The sequence below is a fragment of the Oncorhynchus mykiss genome, chromosome 26 (genome assembly GCF_057628025.1).
Source record: "Oncorhynchus mykiss isolate SJ-2025 chromosome 26, ASM5762802v1, whole genome shotgun sequence".
Classification (NCBI taxonomy): Eukaryota; Metazoa; Chordata; class Actinopteri; order Salmoniformes; family Salmonidae; genus Oncorhynchus; species Oncorhynchus mykiss.
Genome location: NC_143047.1, coordinates 33182116 through 33204104, shown reverse-complemented (window position 1 = coordinate 33204104; position 21989 = coordinate 33182116). Strand labels below are relative to the sequence as shown.

At 45.1% G+C, this 21989-nt stretch overlaps 1 protein-coding gene across 18 annotated transcripts in view; it reads right to left on the bottom strand.

Moving 5' to 3' along the window:
- LOC100136262 (TP53-binding protein 1) overlaps nucleotides 1-21989 on the bottom strand; it is a 55214-nt gene that overhangs the window by 1400 nt on the left and 31825 nt on the right. For all 18 annotated transcript variants that reach the window (XM_090222771.1, XM_090222764.1, XM_090222775.1 and 15 more), the window contains 5 exons: nucleotides 21074-21343; nucleotides 19952-20104; nucleotides 2866-3054; nucleotides 2085-2179; nucleotides 25-221 (listed from right to left, as the gene is read on the bottom strand). In XM_090222771.1, coding sequence (XP_090078897.1) covers nucleotides 25-221; nucleotides 2085-2179; nucleotides 2866-3054; nucleotides 19952-20104; nucleotides 21074-21343 — 904 coding nt within the window. The remainder of the gene's footprint in view (nucleotides 1-24; nucleotides 222-2084; nucleotides 2180-2865; nucleotides 3055-19951; nucleotides 20105-21073; nucleotides 21344-21989) is intronic.

Genomic DNA, 21989 nt, shown 5'->3' with positions numbered 1-21989 from the left:
GACATAAACAACTACAATCCCCACCATTCCACTATGCGCTCGTCAGGGCCCACTCCGGCGGGCAGCAGGTAGTTCCTGTAGTTGAGCAGCTTGCCCTCCTTGCAACAGTCCCTCACCCAGATGTGAGACACACACGGCACACCACTGGCCACACACAGCAGGTACTTCCTGGTTCGGCTATGCTGGTCGGTGATCAGCAGGCTCTGATAGGCCGCCTTGCACTGCGGCGGGAGGGAATCACAAGAGAGGACACTTCACGATGGGCAATATTAGAAATTGTATATGTAGAAGGAAAGCTAAACATTGTATTCTTTTAGTGGAACAATTGAGGGAAGAATGCTGAAATGGAACTTGAACCAGGGACCTTTTGTTTACAGAGCAAGTGCACTACCTCCTGTGACATATACAGTTGAAGTCAGAAGTATACATACACCTTAGCCAAATACATTTAACTCAGTTTTTCACAATTCCTGACATTTAATCCTAGTAAAAATTCCCTGTCTTAGGTCAGATAGGATCACCACTTCATTTTAAGAATGTGAAATATCAGAATAATAGTAGAGTGATTTATTTAAGCTTTTCTTTCATCACATTTCCAGTAGGTCAGAAGTTTACATACACTCAATTAGTATTTGGTAGCATTGCCTTTAAATTGTTTAACTTGGGTCAAACGTTTCGGGTAGCCTTCCACAAGCTTCCCACAATAAGTTGGGGCAATTTGGCCCATTCCTCCTGACAGAGCTGGTGTAACTGAGTCAGGTTTGTAGGCCTCCTTGCTCACACACGCTTTTTCAGTTCTGCTCACAAATTTTCTATGGGATTGAGGTCAGGGCATTGTGATGGCCACTCCAATACCTTGACTTTGTTGTCCTTAAGCCATTTTGTCACAACTTTGGAAGTATGCTTGGTGTCATTGTCCATTTGGAAGACCCATTTGAGACCAAGCTTTAACTTGGTCTCTGATGTCTTGAGATGTTGCTTCAATATATCCACATAATTTTCCTGCCTCATGATGCCATCTATTTTGTGAAGTGCATCAGTCCCTCCTGCAGCAAAGCACCCTCAACAACATGATGCTGCCACCCTCGTGCTTCACAGTTGGGATGGTGTTCTTTGGCTTGCAAGCATCCCCCTTTTTCCTCCTAACATAACGATGGTCATTATGGCCAAACAGTTCTATTTTTTTTCCCCATCAGACCAGAGGACATTTCTTTAAAAAGTACGGTCTTTGTCCCCATATGCATTTGCTAACCGTATTCTGGCTTATTTTATGGCAGTTTTGGAGCAGTGGCTTCTTCCTTGCTGAGCGGCTTTTCAGGTCATGTCGATATAGGACTCATTTTATTGTGGATATACAGAACACGTCTCCTTCTTGAGCAGTATGACTGCTGCGTTGTCCCATGGTGTTTGTTCAGATGAAAGTGGTACCTTCAGGCGTTTGGAAATTGCTCCCAAGGATGAACCAGATTTGTGGAGGTCTACAATTTTTCTTCTGAGGTCTTGGGTGATTTATTTTGATTTTTCCATGATGTCAAGTAAAGAGGTACTGAGTTTAAAGGTAGGCCTTAAAATACATCCACAGGTACACCTCCAATTGACTCAAATTATGTCAATTAGCCTATCAGAAGCTTCTAAAGCCATGACATAATTTTCTGGAATTTTCCAAGCTGTTTAAATCCACAATCAACTTAGTGTAGGTAAACTTCTGACCCACTGAAATTGTGATACAGTGAATTATAAGTGAAATAATTTGTCTGTTGGGAAAATGACTAGTCATGCACAAAGTAGATGTCCTAACCGACTTGCCAAAACTATAGTTTGTTAACAAGAAATTTGTGGAGTGGTTGAAAAACAAGTTTGACTCCAACCTAAGTGTAGGCTTCATCATAAACTTCCAACTTCAACTGTAGGTGCAGAGGATGTAGTGTGCCTACATACAGTAATGCCTCCCTACTGTCGCTTCTCTCTCCATATTCCATGAGAACTGACATGGCTGTAGAAGTGTGCTCATAGAAATAGAATTGCAGTGAAATGAGAGGCTTTGTCCCTCTAGTAATTCTCTCTCTATGGGTGTTCCATGTCACCTGTTCCTCGTTGAAGTCGTTGAGGATGAAGCCTGCTCCGGCCTCCAGCTGTGTCTCAGTGTAGCGTTTGTGATAGGGGGCCGTCTGCACATACTCTATTGGAGGGAAAGGACAACATAAAACATGTTAACATACACAATCAGAGAGATCTTTAGCTGTCATTTAGATAAACAAAAAAGGATGTCGGTGTCTCTTAAATGAATTAAATACATTTCATTGAGGCTGCACAGACCACTGTGGAAGACCTTTGCCTAAAACTAACCAGATTCCTGGGCAGAATTTTTACTTGATCCACACACTCAGTCATTTGTTTCTTGGAAGTTTCCCATTGACATCAATTATTAACACCAAAGTCTCAAAGTTAGGATTCCGCCGATTTATGAAGATCTGTCAAACTTTAACATTGGAATGAACATCAAATTAGAGACCCCATAATAATTCAAATATAAATGTGTGGCTCCCCCAAAAGGTCAAAGATTTCAATGTTGTGGACACCCAAAAGACAATGTATAATTTGAACACTGGAATGAACTATCCCTTTAAGGGGTGTTCCACAGTCTGGGAATACACAAGGGTCCCATCCAGAATCAACCCCTGGACCCTATGCATGTGGAGATCTGACTGGATTTGAGAGGTGTTTGCAATTTGATAGTACTATAGCTCCACCCTGTCCTCTGATAGGGCAGATGGAGTTTCACCATATTGCTTATACCAATCAAATCCTCTCCCATCTCCACAAGGGTTTAGGGGTAGATTTGGGATTGGGCCATAGCCTTCTCACCCTCCTCGCCATCGCTGATTGGCTGGTTGGTCTGGCGGTCGCTCTCTGATGATGCGGTCAGCATGAAGACAAAGCCCACGAAGAGAGATGCACTCTGGGGCAGCGGGCCGTGAGTCTCCGCCAGGTCACTATGGTCCCAGGGCAGGTCGGTGCCACTGCCTGAGGTGTTACACACACCAACCCGCTGACCTGTGGAGAGAAATGAATGGATGGACACATACAGACGCCCAATCAGAGACACATACACAGAGAGAGAGCGAGAGAGAAATAAAAGAGAAAGAGAGAGACGGCAGAAATTAGAACCCATCAATGAAACAGCTGGAATTGTGTATTTCAAGAGAGAAAAGGTCTATGAAGAAAAAGAGCTTTATAACAGACTGAGGAAGAACACAAACACCACCGGTGCAGTAAAACATGAGGTTCAGCCCTTCAAACACCACCAGTACAGTAAAACATGAGGTTCAGCCCTTCAAACACCACCGGTGCAGTAAAACATGAGGTTCAGCCCTTCAAACACCACCAGTACAGTAAAACATGAGGTTCAGCTCTTCAAACACCACCAGTACAGTAAAACATGAGGTTCAGCTCTTCAAACACCACCAGTACAGTAAAACATGAGGTTCAGCCCTTCAAACACCACCAGTACAGTAAAACATGAGGTTCAGCTCTTCAAACACCACCAGTACAGTAAAACATGAGGTTCAGCTCTTCAAACACCACCAGTACAGTAAAACATGAGGTTCAGCCCTTCAAACACCACCAGTACAGTAAAACATGAGGTTCAGCCCTTCAAACACCACCAGTACAGTAAAACATGAGGTTCAGCTCTTCAAACACCACCAGTGCAGTAAAACATGAGGTTCAGCCCTTCAAACACCACCGGTGCAGTAAAACATGAGGTTCAGCCCTTCAAACACCACCAGTACAGTAAAACATGAGGTTCAGCTCTTCAAACACCACCAGTACAGTAAAACATGAGGTTCAGCCCTTCAAACACCACCAGTACAGTAAAACATGAGGTTCAGCCCTTCAAACACCACCAGTACAGTAAAACATGAGGTTCAGCTCTTCAAACACCACCAGTGCAGTAAAACATGAGGTTCAGCCCTTCAAACACCACCGGTGCAGTAAAACATGAGGTTCAGCCCTTCAAACACCACCAGTACAGTAAAACATGAGGTTCAGCTCTTCAAACACCACCAGTACAGTAAAACATGAGGTTCAGCCCTTCAAACACCACCAGTACAGTAAAACATGAGGTTCAGCCCTTCAAACACCACCAGTACAGTAAAACATGAGGTTCAGTCCTTCAAACACCACCAGTACAGTAAAACATGAGGTTCAGCCCTTCAAACACCACCAGTACAGTAAAACATGAGGTTCAGCCCTTCAAACACCACCAGTACAGTAAAACATGAGGTTCAGCCCTTCAAACACCACCAGTACAGTAAAACATGAGGTTCAGCCCTTCAAACACCACCAGTACAGTAAAACATGAGGTTCAGCCCTTCAAACACCACCAGTACAGTAAAACATGAGGTTCAGCTCTTCAAACACCACCAGTACAGTAAAACATGAGGTTCAGCTCTTCAAACACCACCAGTACAGTAAAACATGAGGTTCAGCCCTTCAAACACCACCAGTACAGTAAAACATGAGGTTCAGCTCTTCAAACACCACCAGTACAGTAAAACATGAGGTTCAGCTCTTCAAACACCACCGGTGCAGTAAAACATGAGGTTCAGCTCTTCAAACACCACCAGTACAGTAAAACATGAGGTTCAGCTCTTCAAACACCACCGGTGCAGTAAAACATGAGGTTCAGCTCTTCAAACACCACCGGTGCAGTAAAACATGAGGTTCAGCCCTTCAAACACCACCAGTACAGTAAAACATGAGGTTCAGCTCTTCAAACACCACCGGTGCAGTAAAACATGAGGTTCAGCCCTTCAAACACCACCAGTACAGTAAAACATGAGGTTCAGCCCTTCAAACACCACCGGTGCAGTAAAACATGAGGTTCAGCCCTTCAAACACCACCAGTACAGTAAAACATGAGGTTCAGCCCTTCAAACACCACCAGTACAGTAAAACATGAGGTTCAGCCCTTCAAACACCACCGGTGAAGTAAAACATGAGGTTCAGCCCTTCAAACACCACCAGTACAGTAAAACATGAGGTTCAGCTCTTCAAACACCACCAGTACAGTAAAACATGAGGTTCAGCCCTTCAAACACCACCGGTGCAGTAAAACATGAGGTTCAGCCCTTCAAACACCACCGGTGCAGTAAAACATGAGGTTCAGCTCTTCAAACACCACCAGTACAGTAAAACATGAGGTTCAGCCCTTCAAACACCACCGGTGCAGTAAAACATGAGGTTCAGCCCTTCAAACACCACCAGTACAGTAAAACATGAGGTTCAGCCCTTCAAACACCACCAGTACAGTAAAACATGAGGTTCAGCCCTTCAAACACCACCAGTACAGTAAAACATGAGGTTCAGCTCTTCAAACACCACCAGTACAGTAAAACATGAGGTTCAGCTCTTCAAACACCACCAGTACAGTAAAACATGAGGTTCAGCCCTTCAAACACCACCAGTACAGTAAAACATGAGGTTCAGCTCTTCAAACACCACAAGTACAGTAAAACATGAGGTTCAGCTCTTCAAACACCACCGGTGCAGTAAAACATGAGGTTCAGCTCTTCAAACACCACCAGTACAGTAAAACATGAGGTTCAGCTCTTCAAACACCACCGGTGCAGTAAAACATGAGGTTCAGCTCTTCAAACACCACCGGTGCAGTAAAACATGAGGTTCAGCCCTTCAAACACCACCAGTACAGTAAAACATGAGGTTCAGCTCTTCAAACACCACCGGTGCAGTAAAACATGAGGTTCAGCCCTTCAAACACCACCAGTACAGTAAAACATGAGGTTCAGCTCTTCAAACACCACCGGTGCAGTAAAACATGAGGTTCAGCTCTTCAAACACCACCGGTGCAGTAAAACATGAGGTTCAGCCCTTCAAACACCACCAGTACAGTAAAACATGAGGTTCAGCCCTTCAAACACCACCAGTGCAGTAAAACATGAGGTTCAGCCCTTCAAACACCACCAGTACAGTAAAACATGAGGTTCAGCCCTTCAAACACCACCAGTACAGTAAAACATGAGGTTCAGCCCTTCAAACACCACCAGTACAGTAAAACATGAGGTTCAGCCCTTGAAACACCACCGGTACAGTAAAACATGAGGTTCAGCCCTTGAAACATCACCAGTACAGTAAAACATGAGGTTCAGCTCTTCAAACACCACCAGTGCAGTAAAACATGAGGTTCAGCCCTTCAAACACCACCAGTGCAGTAAAACATGAGGTTCAGCTCTTCAAACACCACCAGTACAGTAAAACATGAGGTTCAGCTCTTCAAACACCACCAGTGCAGTAAAACATGAGGTTCAGCTCTTCAAACACCACCAGTACAGTAAAACATGAGGTTCAGTCCTTCAAACACCACCAGTACAGTAAAACATGAGGTTCAGCCCTTCAAACACCACCAGTACAGTAAAACATGAGGTTCAGCCCTTCAAACACCACCAGTACAGTAAAACATGAGGTTCAGCCCTTCAAACACCACCAGTACAGTAAAACATGAGGTTCAGCCCTTCAAACACCACCAGTACAGTAAAACATGAGGTTCAGCCCTTCAAACACCACCAGTACAGTAAAACATGAGGTTCAGCTCTTCAAACACCACCAGTACAGTAAAACATGAGGTTCAGCTCTTCAAACACCACCAGTACAGTAAAACATGAGGTTCAGCCCTTCAAACACCACCAGTACAGTAAAACATGAGGTTCAGCTCTTCAAACACCACCAGTACAGTAAAACATGAGGTTCAGCTCTTCAAACACCACCGGTGCAGTAAAACATGAGGTTCAGCTCTTCAAACACCACCAGTACAGTAAAACATGAGGTTCAGCTCTTCAAACACCACCGGTGCAGTAAAACATGAGGTTCAGCTCTTCAAACACCACCGGTGCAGTAAAACATGAGGTTCAGCCCTTCAAACACCACCAGTACAGTAAAACATGAGGTTCAGCTCTTCAAACACCACCGGTGCAGTAAAACATGAGGTTCAGCCCTTCAAACACCACCAGTACAGTAAAACATGAGGTTCAGCTCTTCAAACACCACCGGTGCAGTAAAACATGAGGTTCAGCCCTTCAAACACCACCAGTACAGTAAAACATGAGGTTCAGCCCTTCAAACACCACCAGTACAGTAAAACATGAGGTTCAGCCCTTCAAACACCACCGGTGAAGTAAAACATGAGGTTCAGCCCTTCAAACACCACCAGTACAGTAAAACATGAGGTTCAGCTCTTCAAACACCACCAGTACAGTAAAACATGAGGTTCAGCCCTTCAAACACCACCGGTGCAGTAAAACATGAGGTTCAGCCCTTCAAACACCACCGGTGCAGTAAAACATGAGGTTCAGCTCTTCAAACACCACCAGTACAGTAAAACATGAGGTTCAGCCCTTCAAACACCACCGGTGCAGTAAAACATGAGGTTCAGCCCTTCAAACACCACCAGTACAGTAAAACATGAGGTTCAGCCCTTCAAACACCACCAGTACAGTAAAACATGAGGTTCAGCCCTTCAAACACCACCAGTACAGTAAAACATGAGGTTCAGCTCTTCAAACACCACCAGTACAGTAAAACATGAGGTTCAGCTCTTCAAACACCACCAGTACAGTAAAACATGAGGTTCAGCCCTTCAAACACCACCAGTACAGTAAAACATGAGGTTCAGCTCTTCAAACACCACAAGTACAGTAAAACATGAGGTTCAGCTCTTCAAACACCACCGGTGCAGTAAAACATGAGGTTCAGCTCTTCAAACACCACCAGTACAGTAAAACATGAGGTTCAGCTCTTCAAACACCACCGGTGCAGTAAAACATGAGGTTCAGCTCTTCAAACACCACCGGTGCAGTAAAACATGAGGTTCAGCCCTTCAAACACCACCAGTACAGTAAAACATGAGGTTCAGCTCTTCAAACACCACCGGTGCAGTAAAACATGAGGTTCAGCCCTTCAAACACCACCAGTACAGTAAAACATGAGGTTCAGCTCTTCAAACACCACCGGTGCAGTAAAACATGAGGTTCAGCTCTTCAAACACCACCGGTGCAGTAAAACATGAGGTTCAGCCCTTCAAACACCACCAGTACAGTAAAACATGAGGTTCAGCCCTTCAAACACCACCAGTGCAGTAAAACATGAGGTTCAGCCCTTCAAACACCACCAGTACAGTAAAACATGAGGTTCAGCCCTTCAAACACCACCAGTACAGTAAAACATGAGGTTCAGCCCTTCAAACACCACCAGTACAGTAAAACATGAGGTTCAGCCCTTGAAACACCACCGGTACAGTAAAACATGAGGTTCAGCCCTTGAAACATCACCAGTACAGTAAAACATGAGGTTCAGCTCTTCAAACACCACCAGTGCAGTAAAACATGAGGTTCAGCCCTTCAAACACCACAAGTACAGTAAAACATGAGGTTCAGCTCTTCAAACACCACCGGTGCAGTAAAACATGAGGTTCAGCTCTTCAAACACCACCAGTACAGTAAAACATGAGGTTCAGCTCTTCAAACACCACCGGTGCAGTAAAACATGAGGTTCAGCTCTTCAAACACCACCGGTGCAGTAAAACATGAGGTTCAGCCCTTCAAACACCACCAGTACAGTAAAACATGAGGTTCAGCTCTTCAAACACCACCGGTGCAGTAAAACATGAGGTTCAGCCCTTCAAACACCACCAGTACAGTAAAACATGAGGTTCAGCTCTTCAAACACCACCGGTGCAGTAAAACATGAGGTTCAGCTCTTCAAACACCACCGGTGCAGTAAAACATGAGGTTCAGCCCTTCAAACACCACCAGTACAGTAAAACATGAGGTTCAGCCCTTCAAACACCACCAGTGCAGTAAAACATGAGGTTCAGCCCTTCAAACACCACCAGTACAGTAAAACATGAGGTTCAGCCCTTCAAACACCACCAGTACAGTAAAACATGAGGTTCAGCTCTTCAAACACCACCGGTGCAGTAAAACATGAGGTTCAGCTCTTCAAACACCACCGGTGCAGTAAAACATGAGGTTCAGCCCTTCAAACACCACCAGTACAGTAAAACATGAGGTTCAGCCCTTCAAACACCACCAGTGCAGTAAAACATGAGGTTCAGCCCTTCAAACACCACCAGTACAGTAAAACATGAGGTTCAGCCCTTCAAACACCACCAGTACAGTAAAACATGAGGTTCAGCCCTTCAAACACCACCGGTGCAGTAAAACATGAGGTTCAGCCCTTCAAACACCACCGGTGCAGTAAAACATGAGGTTCAGCTCTTCAAACACCACCAGTACAGTAAAACATGAGGTTCAGCCCTTCAAACACCACCGGTGCAGTAAAACATGAGGTTCAGCCCTTCAAACACCACCAGTACAGTAAAACATGAGGTTCAGCCCTTCAAACACCACCAGTACAGTAAAACATGAGGTCCAGCCCTTCAAACACCACCAGTACAGTAAAACATGAGGTTCAGCTCTTCAAACACCACCAGTACAGTAAAACATGAGGTTCAGCTCTTCAAACACCACCAGTACAGTAAAACATGAGGTTCAGCCCTTCAAACACCACCAGTACAGTAAAACATGAGGTTCAGCTCTTCAAACACCACAAGTACAGTAAAACATGAGGTTCAGCTCTTCAAACACCACCGGTGCAGTAAAACATGAGGTTCAGCTCTTCAAACACCACCAGTACAGTAAAACATGAGGTTCAGCTCTTCAAACACCACCGGTGCAGTAAAACATGAGGTTCAGCTCTTCAAACACCACCGGTGCAGTAAAACATGAGGTTCAGCCCTTCAAACACCACCAGTACAGTAAAACATGAGGTTCAGCTCTTCAAACACCACCGGTGCAGTAAAACATGAGGTTCAGCCCTTCAAACACCACCAGTACAGTAAAACATGAGGTTCAGCTCTTCAAACACCACCAGTGCAGTAAAACATGAGGTTCAGCTCTTCAAACACCACCAGTACAGTAAAACATGAGGTTCAGTCCTTCAAACACCACCAGTACAGTAAAACATGAGGTTCAGCCCTTCAAACACCACCAGTACAGTAAAACATGAGGTTCAGCCCTTCAAACACCACCAGTACAGTAAAACATGAGGTTCAGCCCTTCAAACACCACCAGTACAGTAAAACATGAGGTTCAGCCCTTCAAACACCACCAGTACAGTAAAACATGAGGTTCAGCCCTTCAAACACCACCAGTACAGTAAAACATGAGGTTCAGCTCTTCAAACACCACCAGTACAGTAAAACATGAGGTTCAGCTCTTCAAACACCACCAGTACAGTAAAACATGAGGTTCAGCCCTTCAAACACCACCAGTACAGTAAAACATGAGGTTCAGCTCTTCAAACACCACCAGTACAGTAAAACATGAGGTTCAGCTCTTCAAACACCACCGGTGCAGTAAAACATGAGGTTCAGCTCTTCAAACACCACCAGTACAGTAAAACATGAGGTTCAGCTCTTCAAACACCACCGGTGCAGTAAAACATGAGGTTCAGCTCTTCAAACACCACCGGTGCAGTAAAACATGAGGTTCAGCCCTTCAAACACCACCAGTACAGTAAAACATGAGGTTCAGCTCTTCAAACACCACCGGTGCAGTAAAACATGAGGTTCAGCCCTTCAAACACCACCAGTACAGTAAAACATGAGGTTCAGCTCTTCAAACACCACCGGTGCAGTAAAACATGAGGTTCAGCCCTTCAAACACCACCAGTACAGTAAAACATGAGGTTCAGCCCTTCAAACACCACCAGTACAGTAAAACATGAGGTTCAGCCCTTCAAACACCACCGGTGAAGTAAAACATGAGGTTCAGCCCTTCAAACACCACCAGTACAGTAAAACATGAGGTTCAGCTCTTCAAACACCACCAGTACAGTAAAACATGAGGTTCAGCCCTTCAAACACCACCGGTGCAGTAAAACATGAGGTTCAGCCCTTCAAACACCACCGGTGCAGTAAAACATGAGGTTCAGCTCTTCAAACACCACCAGTACAGTAAAACATGAGGTTCAGCCCTTCAAACACCACCGGTGCAGTAAAACATGAGGTTCAGCCCTTCAAACACCACCAGTACAGTAAAACATGAGGTTCAGCCCTTCAAACACCACCAGTACAGTAAAACATGAGGTTCAGCCCTTCAAACACCACCAGTACAGTAAAACATGAGGTTCAGCTCTTCAAACACCACCAGTACAGTAAAACATGAGGTTCAGCTCTTCAAACACCACCAGTACAGTAAAACATGAGGTTCAGCCCTTCAAACACCACCAGTACAGTAAAACATGAGGTTCAGCTCTTCAAACACCACAAGTACAGTAAAACATGAGGTTCAGCTCTTCAAACACCACCGGTGCAGTAAAACATGAGGTTCAGCTCTTCAAACACCACCAGTACAGTAAAACATGAGGTTCAGCTCTTCAAACACCACCGGTGCAGTAAAACATGAGGTTCAGCTCTTCAAACACCACCGGTGCAGTAAAACATGAGGTTCAGCCCTTCAAACACCACCAGTACAGTAAAACATGAGGTTCAGCTCTTCAAACACCACCGGTGCAGTAAAACATGAGGTTCAGCCCTTCAAACACCACCAGTACAGTAAAACATGAGGTTCAGCTCTTCAAACACCACCGGTGCAGTAAAACATGAGGTTCAGCTCTTCAAACACCACCGGTGCAGTAAAACATGAGGTTCAGCCCTTCAAACACCACCAGTACAGTAAAACATGAGGTTCAGCCCTTCAAACACCACCAGTGCAGTAAAACATGAGGTTCAGCCCTTCAAACACCACCAGTACAGTAAAACATGAGGTTCAGCCCTTCAAACACCACCAGTACAGTAAAACATGAGGTTCAGCCCTTCAAACACCACCAGTACAGTAAAACATGAGGTTCAGCCCTTGAAACACCACCGGTACAGTAAAACATGAGGTTCAGCCCTTGAAACATCACCAGTACAGTAAAACATGAGGTTCAGCTCTTCAAACACCACCAGTGCAGTAAAACATGAGGTTCAGCCCTTCAAACACCACAAGTACAGTAAAACATGAGGTTCAGCTCTTCAAACACCACCGGTGCAGTAAAACATGAGGTTCAGCTCTTCAAACACCACCAGTACAGTAAAACATGAGGTTCAGCTCTTCAAACACCACCGGTGCAGTAAAACATGAGGTTCAGCTCTTCAAACACCACCGGTGCAGTAAAACATGAGGTTCAGCCCTTCAAACACCACCAGTACAGTAAAACATGAGGTTCAGCTCTTCAAACACCACCGGTGCAGTAAAACATGAGGTTCAGCCCTTCAAACACCACCAGTACAGTAAAACATGAGGTTCAGCTCTTCAAACACCACCGGTGCAGTAAAACATGAGGTTCAGCTCTTCAAACACCACCGGTGCAGTAAAACATGAGGTTCAGCCCTTCAAACACCACCAGTACAGTAAAACATGAGGTTCAGCCCTTCAAACACCACCAGTGCAGTAAAACATGAGGTTCAGCCCTTCAAACACCACCAGTACAGTAAAACATGAGGTTCAGCCCTTCAAACACCACCAGTACAGTAAAACATGAGGTTCAGCTCTTCAAACACCACCGGTGCAGTAAAACATGAGGTTCAGCTCTTCAAACACCACCGGTGCAGTAAAACATGAGGTTCAGCCCTTCAAACACCACCAGTACAGTAAAACATGAGGTTCAGCCCTTCAAACACCACCAGTGCAGTAAAACATGAGGTTCAGCCCTTCAAACACCACCAGTACAGTAAAACATGAGGTTCAGCCCTTCAAACACCACCAGTACAGTAAAACATGAGGTTCAGCCCTTCAAACACCACCGGTGCAGTAAAACATGAGGTTCAGCCCTTCAAACACCACCGGTGCAGTAAAACATGAGGTTCAGCTCTTCAAACACCACCAGTACAGTAAAACATGAGGTTCAGCCCTTCAAACACCACCGGTGCAGTAAAACATGAGGTTCAGCCCTTCAAACACCACCAGTACAGTAAAACATGAGGTTCAGCCCTTCAAACACCACCAGTACAGTAAAACATGAGGTCCAGCCCTTCAAACACCACCAGTACAGTAAAACATGAGGTTCAGCTCTTCAAACACCACCAGTACAGTAAAACATGAGGTTCAGCTCTTCAAACACCACCAGTACAGTAAAACATGAGGTTCAGCCCTTCAAACACCACCAGTACAGTAAAACATGAGGTTCAGCTCTTCAAACACCACAAGTACAGTAAAACATGAGGTTCAGCTCTTCAAACACCACCGGTGCAGTAAAACATGAGGTTCAGCTCTTCAAACACCACCAGTACAGTAAAACATGAGGTTCAGCTCTTCAAACACCACCGGTGCAGTAAAACATGAGGTTCAGCTCTTCAAACACCACCGGTGCAGTAAAACATGAGGTTCAGCCCTTCAAACACCACCAGTACAGTAAAACATGAGGTTCAGCTCTTCAAACACCACCGGTGCAGTAAAACATGAGGTTCAGCCCTTCAAACACCACCAGTACAGTAAAACATGAGGTTCAGCTCTTCAAACACCACCGGTGCAGTAAAACATGAGGTTCAGCTCTTCAAACACCACCGGTGCAGTAAAACATGAGGTTCAGCCCTTCAAACACCACCAGTACAGTAAAACATGAGGTTCAGCCCTTCAAACACCACCAGTGCAGTAAAACATGAGGTTCAGCCCTTCAAACACCACCAGTACAGTAAAACATGAGGTTCAGCTCTTCAAACACCACCGGTGCAGTAAAACATGAGGTTCAGCCCTTCAAACACCACCAGTACAGTAAAACATGAGGTTCAGCTCTTCAAACACCACCGGTGCAGTAAAACATGAGGTTCAGCTCTTCAAACACCACCGGTGCAGTAAAACATGAGGTTCAGCCCTTCAAACACCACCAGTACAGTAAAACATGAGGTTCAGCCCTTCAAACACCACCAGTGCAGTAAAACATGAGGTTCAGCCCTTCAAACACCACCAGTACAGTAAAACATGAGGTTCAGCCCTTCAAACACCACCAGTACAGTAAAACATGAGGTTCAGCCCTTCAAACACCACCAGTACAGTAAAACATGAGGTTCAGCCCTTGAAACACCACCGGTACAGTAAAACATGAGGTTCAGCCCTTGAAACATCACCAGTACAGTAAAACATGAGGTTCAGCTCTTCAAACACCACCAGTGCAGTAAAACATGAGGTTCAGCCCTTCAAACACCACCAGTGCAGTAAAACATGAGGTTCAGCTCTTCAAACACCACCAGTACAGTAAAACATGAGGTTCAGCTCTTCAAACACCACCAGTGCAGTAAAACATGAGGTTCAGCTCTTCAAACACCACCAGTACAGTAAAACATGAGGTTCAGCCCTTCAAACACCACCAGTACAGTAACACATGAGGTTCAGCCCTTCAAACACCACCAGTACAGTAAAACATGAGGTTCAGCTCTTCAAACACCACCAGTACAGTAAAACATGAGGTTCAGCCCTTCAAACACCACCGGTGCAGTAAAACATGAGGTTCAGCCCTTCAAACACCACCAGTGCAGTAAAACATGAGGTTCAGCCCTTCAAACACCACCAGTACAGTAAAACATGAGGTTCAGCTCTTCAAACACCACCAGTACAGTAAAACATGAGGTTCAGCTCTTCAAACACCACCGGTGCAGTAAAACATGAGGTTCAGCCCTTCAAACACCACCAGTGCAGTAAAACATGAGGTTCAGCCCTTCAAACACCACCAGTACAGTAAAACATGAGGTTCAGCTCTTCAAACACCACAAGTACAGTAAAACATGAGGTTCAGCTCTTCAAACACCACCGGTGCAGTAAAACATGAGGTTCAGCTCTTCAAACACCACCAGTACAGTAAAACATGAGGTTTAGCTCTTCAAACACCACCGGTGCAGTAAAACATGAGGTTCAGCTCTTCAAACACCACCGGTGCAGTAAAACATGAGGTTCAGCCCTTCAAACACCACCAGTACAGTAAAACATGAGGTTCAGCTCTTCAAACACCACCGGTGCAGTAAAACATGAGGTTCAGCCCTTCAAACACCACCAGTACAGTAAAACATGAGGTTCAGCTCTTCAAACACCACCGGTGCAGTAAAACATGAGGTTCAGCCCTTCAAACACCACCAGTACAGTAAAACATGAGGTTCAGCCCTTCAAACACCACCAGTGCAGTAAAACATGAGGTTCAGCCCTTCAAACACCACCAGTACAGTAAAACATGAGGTTCAGCCCTTCAAACACCACCAGTACAGTAAAACATGAGGTTCAGCTCTTCAAACACCACCGGTGCAGTAAAACATGAGGTTCAGCCCTTCAAACACCACCAGTACAGTAAAACATGAGGTTCAGCTCTTCAAACACCACCGGTGCAGTAAAACATGAGGTTCAGCTCTTCAAACACCACCGGTGCAGTAAAACATGAGGTTCAGCCCTTCAAACACCACCAGTACAGTAAAACATGAGGTTCAGCCCTTCAAACACCACCAGTGCAGTAAAACATGAGGTTCAGCCCTTCAAACACCACCAGTACAGTAAAACATGAGGTTCAGCCCTTCAAACACCACCAGTACAGTAAAACATGAGGTTCAGCTCTTCAAACACCACCGGTGCAGTAAAACATGAGGTTCAGCTCTTCAAACACCACCGGTGCAGTAAAACATGAGGTTCAGCCCTTCAAACACCACCAGTACAGTAAAACATGAGGTTCAGCCCTTCAAACACCACCAGTGCAGTAAAACATGAGGTTCAGCCCTTCAAACACCACCAGTACAGTAAAACATGAGGTTCAGCCCTTCAAACACCACCAGTACAGTAAAACATGAGGTTCAGCCCTTCAAACACCACCGGTGCAGTAAAACATGAGGTTCAGCCCTTCAAACACCACCGGTGCAGTAAAACATGAGGTTCAGCTCTTCAAACACCACCAGTACAGTAAAACATGAGGTTCAGCCCTTCAAACACCACCGGTGCAGTAAAACATGAGGTTCAGCCCTTCAAACACCACCAGTACAGTAAAACATGAGGTTCAGCCCTTCAAACACCACCAGTACAGTAAAACATGAGGTCCAGCCCTTCAAACACCACCAGTACAGTAAAACATGAGGTTCAGCTCTTCAAACACCACCAGTACAGTAAAACATGAGGTTCAGCTCTTCAAACACCACCAGTACAGTAAAACATGAGGTTCAGCCCTTCAAACACCACCAGTACAGTAAAACATGAGGTTCAGCTCTTCAAACACCACAAGTACAGTAAAACATGAGGTTCAGCTCTTCAAACACCACCGGTGCAGTAAAACATGAGGTTCAGCTCTTCAAACACCACCAGTACAGTAAAACATGAGGTTCAGCTCTTCAAACACCACCAGTACAGTAAAACATGAGGTTCAGCCCTTCAAACACCACCAGTACAGTAAAACATGAGGTTCAGCTCTTCAAACACCACAAGTACAGTAAAACATGAGGTTCAGCTCTTCAAACACCACCGGTGCAGTAAAACATGAGGTTCAGCTCTTCAAACACCACCAGTACAGTAAAACATGAGGTTCAGCTCTTCAAACACCACCGGTGCAGTAAAACATGAGGTTCAGCCCTTCAAACACCACCAGTGCAGTAAAACATGAGGTTCAGCCCTTCAAACACCACCAGTACAGTAAAACATGAGGTTCAGCTCTTCAAACACCACCAGTACAGTAAAACATGAGGTTCAGCTCTTCAAACACCACCGGTGCAGTAAAACATGAGGTTCAGCCCTTCAAACACCACCAGTGCAGTAAAACATGAGGTTCAGCCCTTCAAACACCACCAGTACAGTAAAACATGAGGTTCAGCTCTTCAAACACCACCAGTACAGTAAAACATGAGGTTCAGCCCTTCAAACACCAACAGTACAGTAAAACATGAGGTTCAGCCCTTGAAACACCACCGGTACAGTAAAACATGAGGTTCAGCCCTTAAAACATCACCAGTACAGTAAAACATGAGGTTCAGCTCTTCAAACACCACCAGTGCAGTAAAACATGAGGTTCAGCCCTTCAAACACCACCAGTGCAGTAAAACATGAGGTTCAGCTCTTCAAACACCACCAGTACAGTAAAACATGAGGTTCAGCTCTTCAAACACCACCAGTGCAGTAAAACATGAGGTTCAGCTCTTCAAACACCACCAGTACAGTAAAACATGAGGTTCAGCCCTTCAAACACCACCAGTACAGTAACACATGAGGTTCAGCCCTTCAAACACCACCAGTACAGTAAAACATGAGGTTCAGCCCTTCAAACACCACCAGTGCAGTAAAACATGAGGTTCAGCCCTTCAAACACCACCAGTACAGTAAAACATGAGGTTCAGCTCTTCAAACACCACCAGTACAGTAAAACATGAGGTTCAGCTCTTCAAACACCACCGGTGCAGTAAAACATGAGGTTCAGCCCTTCAAACACCACCAGTGCAGTAAAACATGAGGTTCAGCCCTTCAAACACCACCAGTACAGTAAAACATGAGGTTCAGCCCTTGAAACACCACCGGTACAGTAAAACATGAGGTTCAGCCCTTGAAACATCACCAGTACAGTAAAACATGAGGTTCAGCTCTTCAAACACCACCAGTACAGTAACACATGAGGTTCAGCCCTTCAAACACCACCAGTACAGTAAAACATGAGGTTCAGCCCTTCAAACACCACCGGTGCAGTAAAACATGAGGTTCAGCCCTTCAAACACCACCAGTGCAGTAAAACATGAGGTTCAGCTCTTCAAACACCACCAGTACAGTAAAACATGAGGTTCAGCTCTTCAAACACCACCAGTGCAGTAAAACATGAGGTTCAGCTCTTCAAACACCACCAGTACAGTAAAACATGAGGTTCAGCCCTTCAAACACCACCAGTACAGTAACACATGAGGTTCAGCCCTTCAAACACCACCAGTACAGTAAAACATGAGGTTCAGCCCTTCAAACACCACCAGTACAGTAAAACATGAGGTTCAGCCCTTCAAACACCACCGGTGCAGTAAAACATGAGGTTCAGCTCTTCAAACACCACCAGTGCAGTAAAACATGAGGTTCAGCCCTTCAAACACCACCGGTGCAGTAAAACATGAGGTTCAGCCCTTCAAACACCACCAGTGCAGTAAAACATGAGGTTCAGCCCTTGAAACACCACCGGTACAGTAAAACATGAGGTTCAGCCCTTGAAACACCACCAGTACAGTAAAACATGAGGTTCAGCTCTTCAAACACCACCAGTGCAGTAAAACATGAGGTTCAGCTCTTCAAACACCACCAGTACAGTAAAACATGAGGTTCAGCTCTTCAAACACCACCAGTACAGTAAAACATGAGGTTCAGCCCTTCAAACACCACCAGTGCAGTAAAACATGAGGTTCAGCTCTTCAAACACCACCAGTACAGTAAAACATGAGGTTCAGCTCTTCAAACACCACCAGTGCAGTAAAACATGAGGTTCAGCCCTTCAAACACCACCAGTACAGTAAAACATGAGGTTCAGCTCTTCAAACACCACCGGTGCAGTAAAACATGAGGTTCAGCTCTTCAAACACCACCGGTACAGTAAAACATGAGGTTCAGCTCTTCAAACAACTAAAGGAAAACAGGTTTGACTTGACACTTCTCTCAATGTCATGAAACATTGTCTGCCGTCACTCAAAACAAGTTTTTGGGATCCGTGCGCGGTTCAAAGGAGTGAAAGGTTTATGGAGACACCCCTCTGATATTCAGTGGATAATATAAAAACACACCTTTACACATGTGGACCAACACCAAGTCTATTAATAGTTATTCACATACCAACTCAGCCTAAGGTCCTCTGTCGCTCCGTTGGTAAAGCATGGCACTTGCAACGCCAGGATAGTGGTTTCAATTCCCAGGACCACCCGTTTTAAAGAAAACATTTTTTTATTTGACCTTTAACTAGGAAAGTCAGTTAAGAACAAATTCTTATTTTCAATGACAGCCTAGGAACAGTGGGTTAACTGCCTTGTTCTTGGGCAGAACGACAGAGTTTTTACCTTGTCAGCTCAGGGATTCGATCTTGCAACCTTTCGGTTACTAGTCCAACACTCTACCACCAGGCTACCTGCCACCTCGTACATAAAATGTATGCAGTATGCACGCATGACTAAGTAGCTTTGGATAAAAGCGTCTACTAAATGGCATATATTATTATATTATAAGGAGAGGGTGGTGGTTGCAGTGCACTGTGGTAGTCAAAAATGTCTGTGGGTCTGAATACAAACTCAAAGGCTTTATGACTGGTTATATACTGTAATCTCTATAGAGAGCTAGCAATACTAAGAATACTCTTTACAGAAAATCATTTCAAATATCCAAATCTTTATTAAAAAAATGGTGTTAAAAAAACCATTACATTTTCAATGCGTGCCCTGCTCTTATAGTTCATAATTACATTCATAAAAACGACCAATACTGACTAAAACCAATTGTATTAATAAATAGTTAAAATGTACATTGCAGCAGTCTGAAAATTCTGCACCCCACTGAGACCAATTATGTTAATAAATATAGAAACACATTTCTAGAATGTATAAAATGCTTCCACCTATCCAAACCATCACCAAGGGCTCTCAGTCCACGGTTCTGGGGTCAGGTCTGTATGGTTTGCTCAGTGATCTATGCTCCAAGGTTGAGGTTAGGGCTGTGGCTTAGTGTTACTGAGGTTGAGGTTAGGGCTGTGGCTTAGTGTTAAATAGACTGGGGTTGGAGGTGGGCATTTTAGGTTTTGGGTTGACATTTAAGTTGAACCTAAATGTTAGAGGTTACAGTTGAGAGTTTAGGCTTGGACACAGAGGTTAGGTGTAGGGTCAGGGTTAAGGTATGGTGTCAAGTTTAGGGTGACTTGGTCTCCGTACCGGCTCTGGCTCCCCCTCTGCGGCCTCGCTTAGCCGGGGTCCTGTCCCTGTCCTCAGAGCTGATCAGCTTCCTCTTCCCAGAGGGGCCAGGGGTGAGGGGGCTGGCCCCCCCTGTGATCCCCCTGCGTCTCCTCTTCCCCTCCACCAGGTTATCTGTGGAAGACAGCGCCATAGAATGTACTCATGATATCTCTACTTCAATCTGTGGGGGCGGGCACAGCAATGTCACACGTCATCACACTTGACACGGAAATGACTAACATTTAACCCCACTTCTGTTTGATGAAACACTCAGCAGATTCTTCCTGTATGAAGGAATCACTGTTTTCACAGGGACTTGGGAGTCTTTATCAAGCTATGTGAAACGTAGAGATGACTCAACTCAAACTTAAGAGGAGTAATGTAATATATTTCCTTATTGGGCGGTGCTCACATTATACCATTTTAACATTATCAGGCCAACCCAACCTGTACTGTTTTTATTTAACCGGGTAAGTTGACTGAGAACACATTCTCATCTACAGCAACGACCAGGGTAATAGTTACAGGGGAGAGAAGTGGAGATGAATGAGCCAATTGGAAGCTGGGGATGATTAGGTGGTCATGATGGTATGAGGGTCAGATTGGGAATTTAGCCAGGACACCAGGGTTAACACCCCTACTCTTATAATAAGTGCCATGGGATCTTTTAGTGACCACAGAGAGTCAGGACACCCGTTTAACGTCCCATCCGAAAGACGGCACCCTACACTACACAGGGCAATGTCCCCAATCACTGCCCTGTGGCATTGGGATATTTTTTATTATTTCTTTAGACCAGAGAAAAGAGTACCTCCTACTAGCCCTCTTACACCACTTCGTCACATCTGGTCTCCCATCCAGGGAACACCCAGGACCAACCCTGCCAGCAGTGGGATGCTGGGTGGTATGCTACTGTGCTAGGTCCAATCATTTAGTTTCACACTGTCCTTTCCAGAAGAGTTCCAGCAACTATTGTGTTAGCGTAACCAGGCCAGTGGAGTACATCTCGGCTCAGTGTGGAAAGGGTACTTGTGGTTCTTGCCAGGGCACGGCTATATGGTTCTCACTTAGTCAATCCTCAAAGCTTTGTGGTTGTCTTACCCAGGCTGATATCAGAGGCCTTGGCAAGGGGTGTGGAGGGCTCGTAGGGTCCCAGGCCGTACTGTTCTCTCAGCCTGTTGCCTTGCTCCATGGTCAGGATGACAGAACTGCGGCTGTACCACTGCCTCTCTACAGCTGTAGTGGCTGTAGTCTGGCCCTCCCTCTCTACAGCTGTAGTCTGGCCCTCCCTCTCTACAGCTGTAGTCTGGCCCTGCTTCTCCACACTGTAGAACAAGTCCTCGCCCTCCTTCTTGTAGTCCTTCACTCGACCTGGGGAGACAACGCAAAGCCAGAGAAGGGTTGATAAGCAGTCAAATTTGCATCATATCAGCTACATGGAGAAAAACAACAGTCAATTGAAGAGAGACTACAGTACACTGACGTTAACATTCCACTGAAGATCCATTACATTTGTGGAGAGTCAGGATCACCAATTTATTTTCCATTTAAAGACAGAATTGGGAAAAGGGCCAACCACATGAAGGGAAATTAGTTTCCAGTGACAGCCTGACCTCTTCTCAGCCATGGGTCTGTGTTGAGACTCGAATTGTCTTATTTCTCTATCCTCCACTCCAAACCCATTCCAACCCCATTCTCTCTTCTCCTGTCCTCTCCTGTCCTGCGTCCAGATTCTCCACACGTGTTTTCACACTCCCCGTCATGCGTTTAACCATGGGAGAAAGCTTACACCAAACCAATCATATGCTTTTACATCCATGTCAGGGATTGTTCAAGTGGAAACTTTGGGAGTGCAAACAATCTGTCCTCTCTTTTCCCCTTCTCATGCCGCTTTCAAAACAACTGGGAACTCTCTGACTTCCGACTTTATTGCTTTCAAAACTACTGGGAAGGAGGAAAGAAAACGAGCTTGGACTGGGAAAAATCTATTTGAACGGTCATTCCAACTCAGGTCTAT